Here is a 17,410-nt window from a genome sequence, read left to right on the forward strand (position 1 = left end):
TTGATCTCTTTTCTGTATCCATGCCAACAGGAATCAACAAGATTCTTTAAGTTTTTCTTCCTGGACAAGTTCCAGGATGGCAGAGCAAGTTAGCAAGAAGAAACTCTCCCCAACTGCTTGTATCTGTCTCCTGTCGCGCCTGAAATGCCAGGAAAACTACCTAGTTAATGTGCAGACTCCCCTGGAAGTTCACTTCTCAGACGAGGAAGAAGCTCCTGAGGAAAGAAAGCTTCTGGCTGAGATTGACGTCCTACGAGATCGCCTGGCGGTGAATTTTATCGCCGGAAGGACCACAGCACACAACACCGTGGCCAGAGTTCGCGAAGCCATTGAGGATTTCAAAGGAATGGGCGCCAATATTCAACAGTACGACTTGAGGGAGTACAGGGAGAGAATTCTGCAGATTGAAGAGAATCTCGTGCGTGTTCAGAACACCAATAAGCTCAATCTGGGCAAATTGAAGTTTGAAAATTTGGATATCCTAGCCACAATACCACCAGCAGCAGATCTCCTGAGGGATGACTGCAAGAAGCACTCAACAATTCCCAACAGACTCTCGCAGATGCGTTCCGGAAACCTCAAACCAATCGACGAGGAGATTTATCGGGATGTCAGGAAGTTTGATCAATTCCTAGAGGACTATGGGGGTCACACTGGAGGTTGGGGAGAGGAGCAGCATATGATTTTCATGAGAAACAAAACAAAATACCAAGGAAACGTGAAAAGGATCACAGAAAATCTCCTGGATCTCGTTCCTGGCCTCTCTGCGGAGGATATTGAGAACCACAACAAATGGTATGAGGAGTACATAAGACTCAAGGCGAATCGCAAGAAAAGCCTAGAAGAATGGAGAAAATCTAAATAAAAAACCATTTATTCCACAAAAAAAATGCATTTTTTTACACAAGATCGCAAGGAAATTTAAATGGGAGATCTTTTGAATTCTCCAGAATCCACTTGGTAACCCTCTCTTTCAATTCTGGCGTATATTCCTCACTCCATCCATCACTTTTTCCACGCCTCACAAATCCCTGTTCCCCATTCTTCAGCAGATGAATTGCCTTGAGTTCACTGCAGTTGACAGATTCATTGTTCCTGAACTCCTCAATGCTCAGGTACTTCCGGAGACGTTCAACATCGGTGTCTGAGAAAGATTTCCCCAGGAAGCCAGCCACTCGTCGAATTGTGGCTGAGAGATCACGATTCATATCTTCGTAGAACATAAATAAAACATTTGGATGATTCCTATGCTCCCAACCTTCCCGGATGTGACTCCAGTAGGGCATCCATGGTGCAAGATTTCTCTCAAAATACCCCCAATAGGTGGAAAAATCCCCAATATATCCCTGAGATCTGTACAGACGATTCAAATGGTAGAAAGAAACTGCCACATCCCGTGGATTCCTGGCCACATAGATCACCTTAGCTCCAGACTCCAAGACACTCGGTGGAAGTAGAGAAAAGGGAAAGTGTGTCTTGATAAAACGCCTACCGGTGATGTGTGGCAGGAACTTGTATGCCGGCACTGAAATCTCCTCCACAAAAGCCTGTCCCTGGGCTGAATCCCCATTGAGTTCCATCAGTTCAGCCTTTAAGCCTGGATGGAAGAAAGCAGCAAATTCAAAGAAAGGAAAACGCTTGGTAAGGGGCTCTCTCTGAGCTCCCTCGTAGTCCAGATTATTAGCTATCATCCACACCAGCTCCTGCGTCCATGTGGTCCCTGAACGAGGAAATGTAACCACCCAGATATCATCAGGACGTGCCTGGAAATCGTAGAAATGCTGCGCCATTTCCATGTACTGACTGGGAAAGAACCATTTCTCCTGGCCAACCTGCACAAAGCCAGTTTTTTCTCCTGAAAGCCCAAAAGACCCAGGATGAGATGAAAATTAGGCATCTGGTCTGGGTCTTAATTGCCGTGGAAAGTTGCAGAAGAACATTATCATATCATTTGCATATCAGTTGTTTAATCTTTTACTTTGGTCAAGACAAGACGTTAATACGGTTAATTCAAAAAGGTAACCTTAAAAACGTTAAAAACTATAAGTCCGGTAAATCCCTTAGGAAAAGTAAAAGAAATTCACATTATTCGAAGGCATTAGCGTTCAAAGGTACCCTACTTGAATTTTCTAAAAATTTTCTTTTAAATCTTTAACAAATTTCGAAAGAAAAATAGTAATTTCTTAAGAAATTTTTTTATTCGCTTTTGTTAGAGAGTTTATTCGAGAATTAAAGGTTAAATTTGACTTAACCCATTCCTTACCATGGTATTATACATCATACACAAAATGAGTGATTTTTGATGATTTATTTCTGGGCAATTTTTATCCGAATTTCTGTCGAGAATAGATTTTTAGTAACATTAGTTATTCAATTACTTGAGAAAAATAGTCCGACAGAGATGAAAATACATTTTGTTATTGTTTTCTTGCTTCGCGGAAAGTCATGCAAAATTTTTGCTCAAAATGGCGGACGGAAAATACGACATCCCGTCGAATTTGTTAACCCTTTAAGGACGATTGGGTCACCCGTGACCCATAGAGAAAATAATTTTTCCTGACTACCTGGAGTTATTTCTTTCTAATGTTTGTACATAATCACGAAGTAGAAATATGTATAGGAATCTAGGATATTTTTTGCAAATCTCCAGCTATTTGCTATATAAAAAATATAGCTTATATATACGCTTCTTTTCTATCTGGCAACTCTAATTTATAAAAGCTGACCATCATAATTATTTAAATTCAATTTTAAAATCTGCAACATAGGCGGACATTTTGTCTTTATTCGAATTTTTTTTCAAAGTCAAAGTTTAAAAGGGTTCTAGATAGCATATTTCTCATCCGAATGGTATCATGTGTCAGCTTGTTAGAAAGGTCTTGGAATTTCCGATAAAACTCAACCGATTCCAATCGGTTCTGCTGAACCGGTAATAAACCGATTCCCCAAGGGGCATTTGATATCCAAATAATGTATGTGTCAAATGTAACCAACATATTTTCGACGTAATCGAGCTATTTCTTAAAAATATAATGTATGAACGCAATGGATGTATATTATCTGAAAATTATGTGCGTTGAATGCCAGTATAATAACTTGACTAAAAAATATATAGAAAATATCAGTTATTTTCTATTCCAGTTAAAATATTGTTATTTTCCCTTAAAATTACGACTAAACATTTTTAGATCTATAAACAAGTCATAATATAATCTATTTTTGAGTGAAAATGTATAAAACTATGGCAAAAATTTCTAAAGTATATTTATCTTACATATTCAAGCCATTGTGTTCACATAATGTCGTGAAATTGTATGAACATCATGTTCTGATATATTTTAGTTATTTGCTCCATAAAAGACACAAGTTATATACAACTTGTCTTCTTTTTGTATGACTCTCCCAGATTTTCAAATTCTATTTTGTTTATTAAGCAGAGGTTCATTTCTGAGTGAAAACTTCTGATAAAAAGTGATATTTATTATAAATTAAAGTCTTGAAGTAAAGGCGTGTACAGTAAAGTCGAGCAAACACATCGAAGAGACCAAATTTGACAAAGTAAGGATAATTGATAGAAAAATAGTGAATTAATACTGTATTCGTGAGAAATAACATTTTGTTTCTTTAACACTAAACCTACCAAAACCCGGTCATATTGACCGGTTTCAAATTAACACATATTTAAACTGTACAATGTCGCTATCAAACTTTATAAATTTCTTAAAATATGCATTTAATATATTTTTCAGTGTATAAATTTTAATTTTTTGCTCTTTTCCGAGACAAATTTGTTGAGTATCCTACCGTACCGCGATTTGTCATTTGATCGAAAAACGAGCAAAAATGTTCGGTAGGTTTAGTGTTAATTGCAGTGTAGCGAAAGTACAAGCACTAAAAACAGCTTCCTGATATTCTGTCGTGAAACTAAATTGCAGAAGGAATGCCCAGAGTGCAGAAAAAGTCTATTAGATGCATAAAATTTCAGTGTTTTGACATTGTTTATTGTGAAGTGATATTATTCATATAAGGAGTCTGTAGTGTAAACATATTGTACGACATAATGTAAATATAATCACAAAAATATGTAAAAACGTGTTTTCTTCTATATTTCTTATTTATTCAGGTTATAATATCTTGAATTTATTTTATCGGAATAAAATGAAAATTATGGCGTGGAAAATTATAGAAAATTGGCGATACTAAACTCAATTTAATTGAAAAATTGTGCAAAAAATATTTGTGTGTGCCAATATTTGTCCACAATTGTGTTTAGTGATGTTCTATGAATACACGCAGTAAAAATCTGACATCTATAAGTTTTTTCAATGATACGATGGAAAATGCAATAAATTTATTCAATTTTATTTTCTTTAATTTCCCAGCTTTCCCTTAAGAATTTCAGGTCGGGAAAAAAATTTTGTTCACTAATATTGTGCCCCCTAACGCAAAACAGTCGTTGCATTAAATCTTCAAACCAGAGGTGTGCAAGAAACCGTTGAAACCGAATTAACGTCAAAAGAAACATGTACGTCAATGGTCAAAGCGCTACTATAACAAACTTATTTTGACGTTAATTCGGTTTCAACGGTTTCTTGCACACCTCTGCTTCAAACGCAATAAAAGTGCACGAGTCACAGGAAATCTGATTGAATCGTTGAGGATATAATTATTCATTTAAGGAAGATGTTTAAACAAGTCTTAAATGAAAATAGAAAAGAAATGACAATTCTACGATCAGTAGTCATAAAATTGATATTGTATAGTGATTATATTTTATTTAGTCATAATCGATACATTTCACCGTACAAGATGACGTGATTATATCTTAAATAAATAATCGTTATATTTTGGATGTAAAAATTCCCCATTCACTCAAATATGAACCTCTTTTATGCGGTTACATAGAAGAAATATGTAAAGTCGTCGCCATCGTTTTCGTATAGACGTCAGACATCTCTACTCATTTATAGCGCCGATAAGTAATTATGATCAGAAAATAAATTGTATTACGCTTAAGATATTTTGAGCGATCTTTTGAGTAATTTAATCTATGTATTCACTAAATCGGTTGTGAACCGAAAAACGGTTAATTATGCTAATGCTTATCGATATTGAAACTTTGAACAGAAAAACTCACTTTCTCACAATAAAAAATATCAACAATTTTTTACATAAAATTCATTACCAAATTAAATCTCTGCAAATATTTAAATTGTCAACGTAAATCAAACATTTTTTGTGCAGATAAAAATTCATTAGGTTATTTTGTTTTTCAAATAAAATCTTCATGCATTAATCTCATTTTTTAGTCTGCATCAACATCAAGAAAATCAGCTAAAAGTGCTTATTCTGCAACAGCACTTGCAACTTTTGATCTTTAAATTGTGATTAATCTCACAAAGACGTTCACTTACAATATTCGCAGTAATTAACTCACTTTTCCTCATTTAAATTTCCTTTATTTGCTTTAGAAATTCTTCTGCAAACTTCCCGCTAATTGAGTAAATCGAGTAAATCTTACCTTTGAAGTCATTGAGCATTTGCTGGTTGAGATCCGGATCAATTTTCTCAATCACAAACGGAAATTCACATTCACCTTTATTGTTATTGAACTGCATTTTACTGTATTCTTCACGCACTTGAACACTGTTTTTTTCTAGCCTTTTTCTTGGGGGCAATTTTCTTCCCTTTTTTCAGCACTGAACACACGTAATGCGTCTCAACGCCACAACAATCCACTCTGCACTGAACAAACTGATTGATTGTGATTGTTATCCGGAGGCTGCTTCATGACTAAGGTGCCCTCAATACCTAAAGTGAAAGTTGTTTAACAATATTTCACCAAAAAAAAAAACAGCTTTTCTTATTTACAAACACTCTCTCTACTTAATTTCTCACCCTCCCAGTTAAATTTTTTTTGTTTTTTTTTTTTCTTTAAGAATAATCCACTCCCCTTGAGCAGCCCCTTCTAGAGTCCATTTGATGGCTGGGGCACCTCTCCGGGCCGTGAGAGGTAGTTGATGGGCACCAATCCAGACACATATCCATCAATTGACGCCAGAGCCCAGCCCGTGTTCATCAACGAATGCAGATTCTGCACATCTTTGGGCGCCACACGAATCACCTGTCCAGTTTGGATAGACAATTCCTGCGGACTGGTCGCCTCAAAGTCATACAGAACCCGTGTGGGAATGTAGTTGGTCCAGTTCTGAGGATTTTTGCCTGCAAATGCACCAAAATAATTCCTCAATCTTTCAAAATGAAAATTTCACCTCTTTTTGGCCACCTTTGACACCACTTTCCGCCACTTCAAAAAAAAAAAATTATAATTAAAAACAAGAACGGGGAAATGATGAGTATTTCCCTCAAATATTCGATGTTTATAAAAATTGGTGCAATAATAAATTATTTATTTTATTTAGTTCAAGAGACGAATATTGTTTTGAATCTTCTACTTTTGCATTTCCCACTTCTGTCCAACAATTCCCACTCTTTCTTCTTGCCCTACTTTATTTCCCGAATTTATGAATAAGCTTATAAACCAGCAGAGAAAAGTGCTGCATTAAGAAGCAGAATTATTGGGTCTAATTTTCTTAGTAAAAAAAAATGTTAAAACCAGAAATCATGGTTCGGGTAAGTGTGCCAAATTCCGGCCAGCTTGCAATTCCGGCCACCTCTTTTGTTCCTCGAATTTCCATGATTTTTTAGTTTTTACATACTCTCCTAGAGATTATACAATGCAAAATAATAACAAAAAATTTAGCTTTGTCAAACGAGAAGACGTGAAAAAGACATTGGAAGAATTCCGAAGGGCAAGGTACTATGAGAATGAAGATGGCCGAAATAAGGCACCAAAGTTATGTTTATATTTTCATTCATTTTAAAATGTATTAAGAATTATTTTAAAGTAAAAAGACGATAAACTGTCTACAAGGTTCTAAGCGACACTCCTTAAATAGAAGGAATGAAAAAAAAACAATTTCTATTAAAGATATTACATTACAAACTTAAGACATTGGCGCTTGCATGCAACTAACCGAACTTTGGCACACTTACCCTGTATCGACTCTAACCTAAAATATTTTAACTACAGTAGACTCTTCGATATCCAGCACTTCGATATCCGGGTGACAGCTGCCAAACACTGGCGGTTGATATATTCAAAATTATTTTCACTAAACATGAAGTTTGTCCAGAGTGAATTAAAGTATTATTAACATTGTATCGAAGTTTTTAATACATAATTGTGATAAAAAATGAAACATAAGCATACCATGAAGAAAATTCTCTTTTTCTTTGTCAGACAGAAAGTAAATTCACACTGCACAAAATAGAAAAACCGTTGATCATTCAAAAAACCTAAATGTCATTTTGTCCCCCAGTCAGCCGGATATCGAAGAGTCTACTGTAAATCATTTGTTTTCCAAAACAATTACCATTCAATTATTTTTGTTATAAACTAATTTTCAATTTTAATAAAATTAAAAAAAAATGTGATTTACTCTTTAATTTAAACGGTTTCCTTCACTTGAGGGAAATCCGAAAAAGTTAAAATAACATTCCGTAAATGTCAATTTTACCCTTAAAAAGTGCTAAAGTTCTGAGGAAAAAAAGTTAATCGCACCCACGTTTTTTTCTCAGTGAATATATTTGTTTAGAAATAAGACTGCATTAAACATAACCTCAGAACCACCTCGAATACATCGTGGAAAATTAGAGACAACATTAAGGTCTATTTTTTCTGCCCACTCTTTCACTCAAAACCAAAATATATTAAGACACCCATTTCGGTAATAAATTTATCACAAAAAATATAATGTTACACATAACCTTCATAACCTAACACACATAACCTTCAGAATCTCCTAAACTGTTTTGTAAAAGAATTTCCATTAATAAAAAAATAACACGTGGATAAAATTTCTAAGTTAAGTTGTTTGGTTAAATTTTCAAAGAAAAGAATGTAATTTTAAAATCATTGAAAGGTTGTAAGGCAATCCTGTATCTAAATTAAAAAAATAATCAATATTTGGGATAATAGTTTAATAGTCTCCTAGATTTACATTAAATGTTAATTTTGATAAATGAAGATAGAAAAACTTAAACATTTTCAAATTATGCTCGTCCTGAAAAAATAATAAATCAAAAGTATATCAAACTGAGAAATTTGAAAAATTCTAACCTCAAAACTAAACTTTGTGCCTACGACTAATAATCTTAGAAAGAATTATAAGAACTTAGACGCAAACGAAATTAATTTATATGTCCTTACACCCGGAATATTTTAGAAATTTTTATCAATTAATACACCGGATATATTGTAGTTTAAACCTAACATAACCACAATTTCTGTAATAAAATAACCTTTATCGAAATAAAAGACAGTTTTTAAAAGGCTAAAGAAATAAACTTTAAAAAGTTTAAACAATTTTTTTAAAGAAATAACCTTAAAAAAATGTCTGTAGAATATCTAAGCAAAACATAAACAATGATTTTTTGTGTTAAAAATCGCCTAACCTAAAATAACTAAAAATTTTATAATTTCTTTGGACAAAAATCATTTAAATGAAAACTTTAGCACTTGAAAGCTACAAGTAAATATTTTATTTTCCTTATGAGACTTTTGAATAAATTTGTGATCACTGAAATATGTTTTCTTGGTTATGTTTTATCATTCGTTGATAAATAATTCCCAAGTACTTAAATTTAGAAATAGAAAAGACTTTTAAGTGAGTACAGTACAGTGCCCGCTTTGTAATGCGGCCGGATGGATTTTTTGAATTTGTTCAACGTCTCGAAAATATAATACAAGATTTTTTTGTAGAATTAGTATAAAAAAGTTTTAAAAAAGATTAAAAAGACAATTAGAGAATTCTATGCTATTATACTTCACTTATTAAACAAAAACATCACAGGATAATTCATTTTCATTGCAGAATACTCGTGCATACATAACCTCAAAATAATTTTAAATGTAACCGTCGATAACTCGGCCGGATTACGCCAATCCGGATTAGAGAGCGGGCACTGTATTTCAAAAGTTTTAACTTGGTTATATTATTTTCACGAAAGTTTCTCTTTCTTAACCTCACCTATTGTTTCGTAACCTAACTTAACCTAACCTAACTTCGGAAAATACATCAGTTTGATTTCATATTTTGGACCTAATTGTTTTATTTAGTTGAGAAGTTAGTTATTGTTGTGCTCAAAATTAAGAACTTCAATATTTAATTAAATTTTCACTCCTATTTTCTCCTTTCCACATGCCTTTTCACAGCCTTCCACTTTCCAAGTGACAGATCCCCAATTCCCCAATCATCACCCGCCTTTTTTCCTTCAAATCACTCCTCAATTTTCCCAACTCTCCGCGCGCCGCACAGTGGCCGATTTCCACAACAGTTTTATATTGTTGCGGAACAACACTTAATTATTATTATATTGTTTTAAATTAAATTCTTGTTATTGTTCCTGATTCTGTCCCCCTCTGTACAGCACTATTCTTATTCAGGTCAGCAAAACCCATAAGTAACAGCGCTATTGACAGAATCGAGGAGTTGGACGGGAATTTTAGACAATTAATGTCTGTTAATATGAAGCTGGCGTTTTAATATACGCTTCAATATATTAGGTTATACTGAACATAACCTCAATCGCTTTAAATCCTACACGATAATTCTAAAATTTTAAGGTTATTTTTATCCTAACCTGAAAAATTGAAGGCATATTTTGTGTGGGAGAATCTCCCAATCTTCCGTGTAGCTATTGTAAGGCGCACTAGAGGAATACTCACTATGAAAAATGTTTAAAAATTCTTTATAAAGGTTCCCCAGGAAAGCTGTGCAAGTCCAGAAAGATTGAAAGATAGAACCCGAACATCTTTCTGAAGTGGCGGATGATCGACAAGCAGATGTCATAGGCCCGCGACCCAAATAGGGATAAGCGGTTGAAAATGTTGATGAATTTTTATAATAATTTGGTTCAATTAAGAACATCAAGGACGTAAGTGATCTTGTTTCTTATGTTCCGTGATCAGATCACTGCTTTTTTGAGGTTAGGTGATACATAACCTCAATCAAATATATGAATCAGGTTTGTTTTTTCACAGGAATATCAAGAGATATCTTTACTTACTTTCTTCAATAGATGTTGTCGATGCGACTCCTAGGAACTTCATTATGAGGTAAGGAGCTGAGAGAATAAAGCCCAGGAAGAGAAGAACAGGCCATGCGCTTGTCTTCTGTCCTGGAGCTTTCTCTCCCGCATGGGGATTGTCCATCTGAGCCGCTGCAGCCTCAAAAGCCGCCCCAAAACTTGCAGCATTCGGCGGAATTTTCGATACGCCGAATGTGTAAAGAATTCTGGAAGGGATTTGAGGTTATGTAGGCTGTTTGTGACAGTAGCGCCATGAGCGCCAAACTGGGGAAGTTTCTATGTTCTGGGAAGTTAAATTGTTTAAAAAAAATTGCTTACTTCCTCCACAACCATGTCAGTCCCCTGAAAAGCGTAAAGGTTGAGATGAATTGGGTGAAGAGCCCCCGCAATTTGCCCACATTTGCTGTGACTCCAAGGATTGCCCTGAAGGAGCTGTTGATGGCAAAGAATGTTGAATCTAGCATCGATGCGATGTTCCCAAATGCCGCCACGAGATTCTCAATGCTCTGCAGAGCCGGTCTTGAAGTCTCCTCGGCCATTTGGATAAACCTAAAGTGCAAGGGATGAGAGATTCCTTCCGGAAGGAACTATTTTGGGTGGTATTTACCGATTTTCCGCATCAATGTTGTATCCACGGTAGCCCCCGTACCGTCCATATTGCCCAGCACCATATCCCCCATAGCTGCTATAGCCCCCGAAGCCCCCATAACCCCCGCCGTACGCCCCAAATCCTGCCCCACTTCCGTACCCTCCGTACATGCTCTGATAGCCTCCAAAGGGCGGTGCAAAGGACGACCCAAAACCCTGACTGGGTGGCTGAAGTCGTGGTGGCAGGGGTGGTGGCATACTCGTGGGGATCCGCCCCATATGTGTATTTATTCGACCATTTATTGGACTTTCCGGGGACATGATATTTTGAAAATTTGTCGGTGGCTCTAAAGTGTGACTCTCTGAATCCATTTTTTCTGCCTCAATTGTCCCACTTTTTCCCACACACTAGATCAATCTGCAATCGCAAACAGTCTCTGCTTCAGATAAACCCAATGACTTAGTGATTAGGCTTCTTATCAGGGCCACAGAGGATCAAAGCAAAAAAAAAAGTCTGGGCATAGTCCATGAAACCTGGAAGATCCTACCTTATTTCTCTGAATTGGTGCCTCTTCTGCAGCACTTTTCTATTGCACAACACTCTCTAACACATTTCACAGACTTTTTTGGTAGGAAACAATAATTTCTACCAGCGGAAAAGGGTGAAAATTCAAGAGAAAACAGAGAAAAGGAAGGTGAAAGACAAAATTTTTCACTAATAATCTGACATTTTGTTTTTGGGGAACTTTTTTTTGGGGCAGATTGAAATTTTGAAATTCAACGGATTGCGTTATGGTTTTTTATTGAAAAATAAATTAAATATAGAGTAATTTAAATAAAGCTTGTGATTATTTGGTAAAAGGAGGTTTATTCTTTGTAATTCAGTTTTCAGGATCGAGGATTTCTCTTTAGTTTTGCAAGAAAGCTTTAATTTTTGTTTCCGCAAAAATGACAACTGTCATAACCTCACTTTTCGTACTTGAAAAGCCACCAAAATAACAAAAAGGGGAACCTCCAGGAAAATCGTTAAATCCTAAGGATTGGGATCATGCCACTGTGTGCATACTTTGTGAGTGGGAAGTGCACCTACGGCAACAAATGCCACAACAGCCATGTCGATGTTCAGTAAGTAAAACAGTAGTATTTCGCCCTTAGAAAAGTGTCCAAAGGAATCGCTTTTTATTCCAGACAAATGGTCCAGGCTGAGATGAAGGCAGCAATTCAGGGCAAGCAGTGGCCTCTGAGTTGCTTCAGTCCCTTCAAAGATGAGTCTCCATTGCCGGATTTCCTCGAGGATCAGTCATTTGAGGAGGTTAGGTGGAATTTTGTCCTGGCCAAGGTGGAAAATCGCCTGCCACAGTTCCAGGAGGAATTCAAGAGGGTCACAACAGCGGCCTTCGAGAAGATGTCGAAATTGGCAATGCCTGATGCCGCAGTCAAGAACTACCTGGTGGACATTTACGGATTAAATGGGAGAAGAAGTAGACAGTTGAAGGCAGGAGGAGCTTTTGGAGGTGGATTTGGGATGTCCAGTGGAGACGGTGGAGGAGGTAGGTCGATATTTGATAGGATTTCCAGCAACACCACAGATTCGTCGGCGATTTTTGGTGCTCCGAGTGGGGGAACGTTCGGGGGAGGATCGGTTTTTGGAGGTGGAAGCGCAGGATCGAGTTTTGGGGCTGCTCCGGCGCCGCAGAAGAGCATTTTTGGCGGGCAGAGTAGTGTCTTTGGGGGGCAGACCCAGCAGCCAGCTCAGTCAATTTTTGGACAGAGCCAGTCTACAAATTCCTTCTTCAAGCCGCCCCAATTGGGAGCTCCTCAGGCTGTCAGCGGAGGAAATATTTTCAGTCAGTCCATGCAGCCCCAGCAGCCGGCTTTTGGGGCTCCTGCTACATTCACCAACACCACGACCAGTTCAATCTTTGGGGGCAGTAGCTTTAGCAATACACAGCCCATGAGCACGGAGAGTATCTTCGGTGGAGGCTCTGCGGGATCTTTTGCGCAGAATCCTCCGGCTTTTGGGCAAAGTGCTCCGCAATTTGGACAACCAGTACTCGCAGCTCCTGCCTTTGCTGCTCCTGCGCCCCAGAGTGTCTTCGGGCAGCCGGCTCAACAAGCCCAGATGTCAGGAAGCGGCTTTGGGCAGATGAATATCCAGCAAGTGCAGCAACCTGTTCAGAACACCTTCCCAGCAGCTCCACAGCCTCCTGTTCAGAGTGTCTTTGGCAATGTTCCTCCTCAACCTCAACCGCAACCCCCCGTCAGCTCCGTGTTCAGTGCTCCCTCTCAGTTTTCCGCCCCGAGCGCCCCCCAATCCAATCCAACTTTCTTCGTTCAGCCAAATCCACCCCAATCCACCAAACCTGCCCATTTGTACAGTAAGATGGAAGAACTCACACCGCAGGACTTGGAAGCCTTCCGTGCAGACTCCTTCGAGCTCGGAAAAATCCCCACAGTCCCTCCGCCTGCAGAATTGTGCGGAGTTTGAAAGACACTTTTTTGTTTGATAACTCTTTATTTGACCTAAAAATTCCTACAAATCCTCAATAAACGCTGATTCTATCTGATAATCTCCTGGATGTGAGGCTGTTTGTGGGTACCATCGCAAAAGGGGCGCATTTTAGTCTGTTTGCAGTTGCACAGCCAGTACGTTCCGGACTTCTCCACTTGGAACCTCACCGGACGCAACTTAATCTTCAAGTAGACATTCTTATGGGTACCATCGCAAAATGGTTGACCCCTGGATCTACCACAGAGGCACCAGGAATAGAGTTTATCTGCAAAACGCCCCAAAAACTCATCAATCTCCTGAAAATCATAAAAAACATTCATCTCACCCTTGTCCAATTCCACCTTAAACGGCTTCTTGTCGTAGATCAATCCATTCTCAGGCTGATTCTGTGCCGACTGATAAGGCTCCAGGACGTTTTTGGGGAGCTCCACTTTCGGTTTATCACAGAAAAATCTTCGAGACTGCAAAAGAATTCCCCGATTGAGTTACATAACCTCAAAATGATTTTGCAGTTGAAACGCAGTTTTCAGGGGAATTTACCAGGAGATTTATGTTTCCACGAGCTAGTTTGAGTAGCATTTTATTGGAGAAATATTTTACAGTGGTCAGTAAGTTGTGAAAGAGTGAATAACTGCACCTTTTCCAGAATCGCAGCGACAGTCGAATCTTCCCCAAAAGAAACTTGACATAACCTTACTTTTTTCTAAGAATATTTTCCGGGAGTCTCCCTGAGAAGTTTTAATACTTTTAGTGCCTAGTTTGATCCTGTGGCTTCGTCGAATTTGTAAATGCACCTGTCGGATGTGGGATCACAGCCAGGGAACTCTTGGAGATTGGGGGAATCAAGGCGATCGGGATGAACGCAGGCACAGCGGTAGTCTGATCGGCCAACTTCGAAGTATTTCCGGGGGACACCCACCCAATCTCTCTCCTTGCCACCACTCCTGTTGGTGCACCAGAATGTTGTTCCCTTGTCTGCACTCCATTCTGTGTTGCAGGCTGGGAACTGTTCTTTGATTTTCTCACTGGATTTAATTTCTTCCCGGGCTTCGTGGATTTTTGCCTCAACATAGCCAAAGTACTTGGTTCTCCCTCCTCCACTGTCATAGAATCTCCCAATAAGTTTGCCTACTTGCTTGTACTCTTTATCGTAGAATTCCTTCCACTGGATCACAGACAGTAAATCACGGGGAGCAAGTTTGAGGACATCATCTAGGTCCTCAGTGACTTGTTCAAATTCCCCAGTGATGAAAGACGTCGTGGCATCGCGACCTGGTGCAAGAAGGATAGGATAAGATCGAGAGACTGGAAAAATAAAGGTCAGGAAAGGCAACAAACCAGCAAAGAAATGGTAAGTCCCACCCGGACCATAGTGCTTTCGCCCCTTTTCCACATCATACACCGTTCCCATGATAGCTATATACAATCCCTTACTCCCATTGGCTCCAGTGTACTTGCTGAGCTCCTCCACAGTGAACAGCATCTCTCCCGGAGCGGTCTTAGCCACGGATTTAGCAAAGAAATGGGGAACAATGTATTCCTTGCAGAAATCCTTGAGCCAAATAGGCCTCCAAATGGCCAAAACAGCCACAAATACCATCACACACTGCCCCAAGGAGATCTTCTTTAGCACCCCAAGCATTTTCCCAATTGAATTTGTGCCCAGAAACCCAGATATTCCACCCTGAAAATCTTTCTTTATTTCCAATCACAAAACCAAAACAAATTCCAAACTGTCAGCGATTCTTCAAGGTCATTGGCCTTCAGTCTTCATTTCTGCAGGTTTTCCCTTGTTATTCCTGTTGTGCTTTGCCACAGCATTCTGGGCCTTGCTGAAATTGATCTCACCCTCCTGGGCACGGGCTCTGATGTCCTCCTCGACGGATTTATTGACAGCTTTGCTCAGCATTTGCTTAATCTTCTGAGTCTCCTGCAGTTTTGCCTTCTTCGGCTGAATGGGTGCATTGGCGCGTCTGGTGAAGGCGACACCTTTCTTCTTCTTCAGTTTCTGCTTCACCACATCCGGAACTTTCGTTTTCACCTTGATTTTCCCCTGTGGCATGGTTATTTCCTCTGTTTTTCCACCCTTTCCCCACGTGTGCAGAATTATTTACAAACAAATGGCTCGAATATGACCCAAAATCCCACCCAAAAGTCCATGTGACAGCAACATAACCTCAAAAAGCCAAGTGCAAATTTTCTCAGAGGAATTTTTAGAAAAAATAGTGCATAAAATAGTGAAAATAGCATGGTTTTGAATAGGAAAAAGCTCAAGGAGTTGCTGGTGTCTGAGAATACCTTCGTGAGCAATTTGCTTCTCCTCTGCGATGTGCCAGATCCGGATAATACAGAAGAAGACGTTCTTGGTAAGACACCGTTTTCCCAGCCTGTTCCTCCTCCTAATCCCATCTTTTCCTCATTTTAGACACTCCGGGAGATCCTAAAAAGCTCAAAAAGTTCAAATTGATGCTGAAGAAGAGTCCAGCTGAATTGAAAGCCGCAGCAGAAGCCACATCTTCAAGCACAGAATTTACGAAGAATCGCAAAACGAAAAATCCCAAACAGAAAAAGGACAAAGCTCTGAAGAAAGAGAAGAAGCAGAAAAATAAGAAAAGTAAGATACCCTCCGCTGTCCCTGAAAAGATCACAGTGAAGCAGGAAGTGAAGACGGAAGTGAAGGAAGAAAAGGGTACAGAAGGGCCAAAATTCAACCAAGGAGAGAAGATAATCTTCAATAAGATTGATTTCTCATCGGCCAAGAAGACAAAGGGTGGCATTAGGAATCCAGAAAAGGCTCTGGAGAAGCTGAATGAGACAAAAACGAAAATCAGGCAAATGATGGAGGCAGGAGAGACGGACAAAGCTCTGACAGTCAAGAGTGATTTGGCATGGAAGAAGGCATTTGATAAGAATGAGGGACGCAAGGTGAAGGACAATAAGTTTGTCCTGAAGAAATCCATTGATCGGAGAGATGCTCAGAAGAAGAAATCCAGCAGACAGTGGCAGGAGAGGAAGAAGAAGGTCCAGGAGAAGATTGAGGCACGTGCCAAGCAAGTTGAGGAGAACAAGAAGAAGAAGTCGCAGGATAAGCTGAAGAAGAAGGTGAAAAGACTGGCCAAGAGAGGAAAAATCGTGAATGTTTAGCATTTTCCAATAAATAAATTCTATTTTTTCCAAGGAAAACCGTTTTGAATTCTGTCCCAAAATAGGGTTGCCATATTTGATGGAAATGGCAGCACTAACCCGGTTGCGCATGCAATCCATGACATTGGTATGCATTTTCAAAGGTGTCGCACGCACCTCGCACGCAATCAAGTACGAAGAGTTCGAACTCGAACATAAACTCAATTTAATGATTTTTGTAACTTATTTTTTTTTAAAGAAAAAAATTTTGGAATTTCGTTTATAAAGAGAAAAATATACTGTATTTTCATGAAAAATGTGTAGGGAGGAAAGAAAATGCGAATTTTCCTTACTCAAGAATTTGTAAATTTCCCAAAGATTTTTCCAATTGCATTGTTTGTTTTCATGCGTTAATGGTGTCTACACACTAGTAGAAATTTCTTTAAAAAAGCCTTTTTTAAACAATTCTAACGTTTCTGCCTACAAGGATAGAGGAAATTTTCTTTAAAAAGGCATTTTTTAAAGAAATTTCTACTAGGGTGTAGAGGCCATAAAAAAAGACTTGTACGGATTAATAAATTACCGTTAAATCTATTAAAACTTAAAAGCCTAATTAATTAAATTTAACAATTAAATCAAATTAATTGCTTTTAATGTTGCTAGTAACATAAATCAATTTTCCAACAAAGACTTTTACACTTACATTTTGTGAATTTTGCATTATTTTGTGCAAATTAACCCATTCTTTTAGCAAATTATAGGCATTTTTAGAATTAAAAACACATTTATTATTATTATTATTATTTATTAATGCAGCGGCAAATTGCCATATGCATACAAAAATCAAGTATATTAGTAGACTGCAATTCAATAACAAATCAGTAATTCTTCTTAGTTACTTTGAGTCATCACCATGTCCTGTCATAGTTCTCTCTCTGCACAGTCTCCAAAAAAGGATGCAGCTGAAGTCATCAATTTGGAGTGTTTCTTATCGTTGTTCTTAGCCCCAGTATTCCATTTCAAAAACAAGTTCTC

General features: G+C 38.1%; 8 protein-coding genes and 1 long non-coding RNA gene across 11 annotated transcripts; 4 read left to right on the forward strand and 5 right to left on the reverse strand.

The window, feature by feature from the left end:
• The first annotated feature begins 76 nt into the window (after positions 1-76).
• On the forward strand, positions 77-865 carry LOC129805015 (uncharacterized). Its single transcript, XM_055852818.1, has one exon. The coding sequence runs from the start codon at positions 77-79 to the stop codon at positions 863-865; it is 789 nt and encodes a 262-aa protein (XP_055708793.1).
• LOC129802196 (luciferin sulfotransferase) lies at positions 859-5,747 on the reverse strand. 2 transcript variants are annotated; one of them, XM_055847830.1, is made up of 2 exons: positions 5,522-5,747; positions 859-1,855 (listed from the first exon to the last, which is right to left on the reverse strand). In XM_055847830.1, exons 1-2 carry the CDS (start codon positions 5,616-5,618, stop codon positions 900-902), a joined length of 1,053 nt encoding a protein of 350 aa, XP_055703805.1. In that variant the 5' UTR covers positions 5,619-5,747; the 3' UTR covers positions 859-899. The 2 variants fall into 2 exon arrangements, with proteins under 2 accessions (XP_055703805.1, XP_055703806.1); XM_055847831.1 differs by lacking the exon at positions 5,522-5,747 and adding an exon at positions 3,641-3,660.
• On the forward strand, positions 5,733-6,429 carry LOC129802210 (uncharacterized). The gene is made up of 2 exons (XR_008751778.1): positions 5,733-5,798; positions 5,940-6,429. It is a non-coding gene; the product is annotated as an uncharacterized LOC129802210 (long non-coding RNA).
• On the reverse strand, positions 5,859-11,482 carry LOC129802193 (peroxisomal membrane protein PEX13). 2 transcript variants are annotated; one of them, XM_055847828.1, is made up of 5 exons: positions 11,289-11,482; positions 10,760-11,158; positions 10,471-10,701; positions 10,132-10,358; positions 5,859-6,222 (listed from the first exon to the last, which is right to left on the reverse strand). In XM_055847828.1, exons 2-5 carry the CDS (start codon positions 11,110-11,112, stop codon positions 5,969-5,971), a joined length of 1,065 nt encoding a protein of 354 aa, XP_055703803.1. In that variant the 5' UTR covers positions 11,113-11,158; positions 11,289-11,482; the 3' UTR covers positions 5,859-5,968. The 2 variants fall into 2 exon arrangements, with proteins under 2 accessions (XP_055703803.1, XP_055703804.1); XM_055847829.1 differs by having other exon boundaries at positions 10,760-11,177.
• Positions 11,483-11,686: 204 nt separating this feature from the next.
• On the forward strand, positions 11,687-13,310 carry LOC129802189 (uncharacterized). Its single transcript, XM_055847824.1, has 2 exons — positions 11,687-11,865; positions 11,929-13,310. Exons 1-2 carry the CDS (start codon positions 11,789-11,791, stop codon positions 13,226-13,228), a joined length of 1,377 nt encoding a protein of 458 aa, XP_055703799.1. The 5' UTR covers positions 11,687-11,788; the 3' UTR covers positions 13,229-13,310.
• Positions 13,300-13,853, reverse strand: LOC129802207 (CDGSH iron-sulfur domain-containing protein 3, mitochondrial). The gene is made up of 3 exons (XM_055847849.1): positions 13,793-13,853; positions 13,578-13,713; positions 13,300-13,517 (listed from the first exon to the last, which is right to left on the reverse strand). The coding sequence occupies exons 1-3, from the start codon at positions 13,829-13,831 to the stop codon at positions 13,300-13,302; spliced, it is 393 nt and encodes a 130-aa protein (XP_055703824.1). The 5' UTR covers positions 13,832-13,853.
• On the reverse strand, positions 13,817-14,894 carry LOC129802204 (neuferricin). The gene is made up of 2 exons (XM_055847844.1): positions 14,591-14,894; positions 13,817-14,524 (listed from the first exon to the last, which is right to left on the reverse strand). The coding sequence occupies exons 1-2, from the start codon at positions 14,892-14,894 to the stop codon at positions 14,007-14,009; spliced, it is 822 nt and encodes a 273-aa protein (XP_055703819.1). The 3' UTR covers positions 13,817-14,006.
• Positions 14,895-14,929: 35 nt separating this feature from the next.
• Positions 14,930-15,399, reverse strand: LOC129802208 (uncharacterized). The gene has a single exon (XM_055847851.1). It carries the CDS (start codon positions 15,312-15,314, stop codon positions 15,006-15,008), a length of 309 nt encoding a protein of 102 aa, XP_055703826.1. The 5' UTR covers positions 15,315-15,399; the 3' UTR covers positions 14,930-15,005.
• Positions 15,400-15,415: 16 nt separating this feature from the next.
• LOC129802202 (surfeit locus protein 6 homolog) lies at positions 15,416-16,435 on the forward strand. The gene is made up of 2 exons (XM_055847841.1): positions 15,416-15,618; positions 15,678-16,435. The coding sequence occupies exons 1-2, from the start codon at positions 15,501-15,503 to the stop codon at positions 16,394-16,396; spliced, it is 837 nt and encodes a 278-aa protein (XP_055703816.1). The 5' UTR covers positions 15,416-15,500; the 3' UTR covers positions 16,397-16,435.
• The last annotated feature ends 975 nt before the right edge of the window (positions 16,436-17,410 follow it).

Source organism: Phlebotomus papatasi, chromosome 2 (genome assembly GCF_024763615.1).
Source record: "Phlebotomus papatasi isolate M1 chromosome 2, Ppap_2.1, whole genome shotgun sequence".
NCBI classification, from domain to species: domain Eukaryota; kingdom Metazoa; phylum Arthropoda; class Insecta; order Diptera; family Psychodidae; genus Phlebotomus; species Phlebotomus papatasi.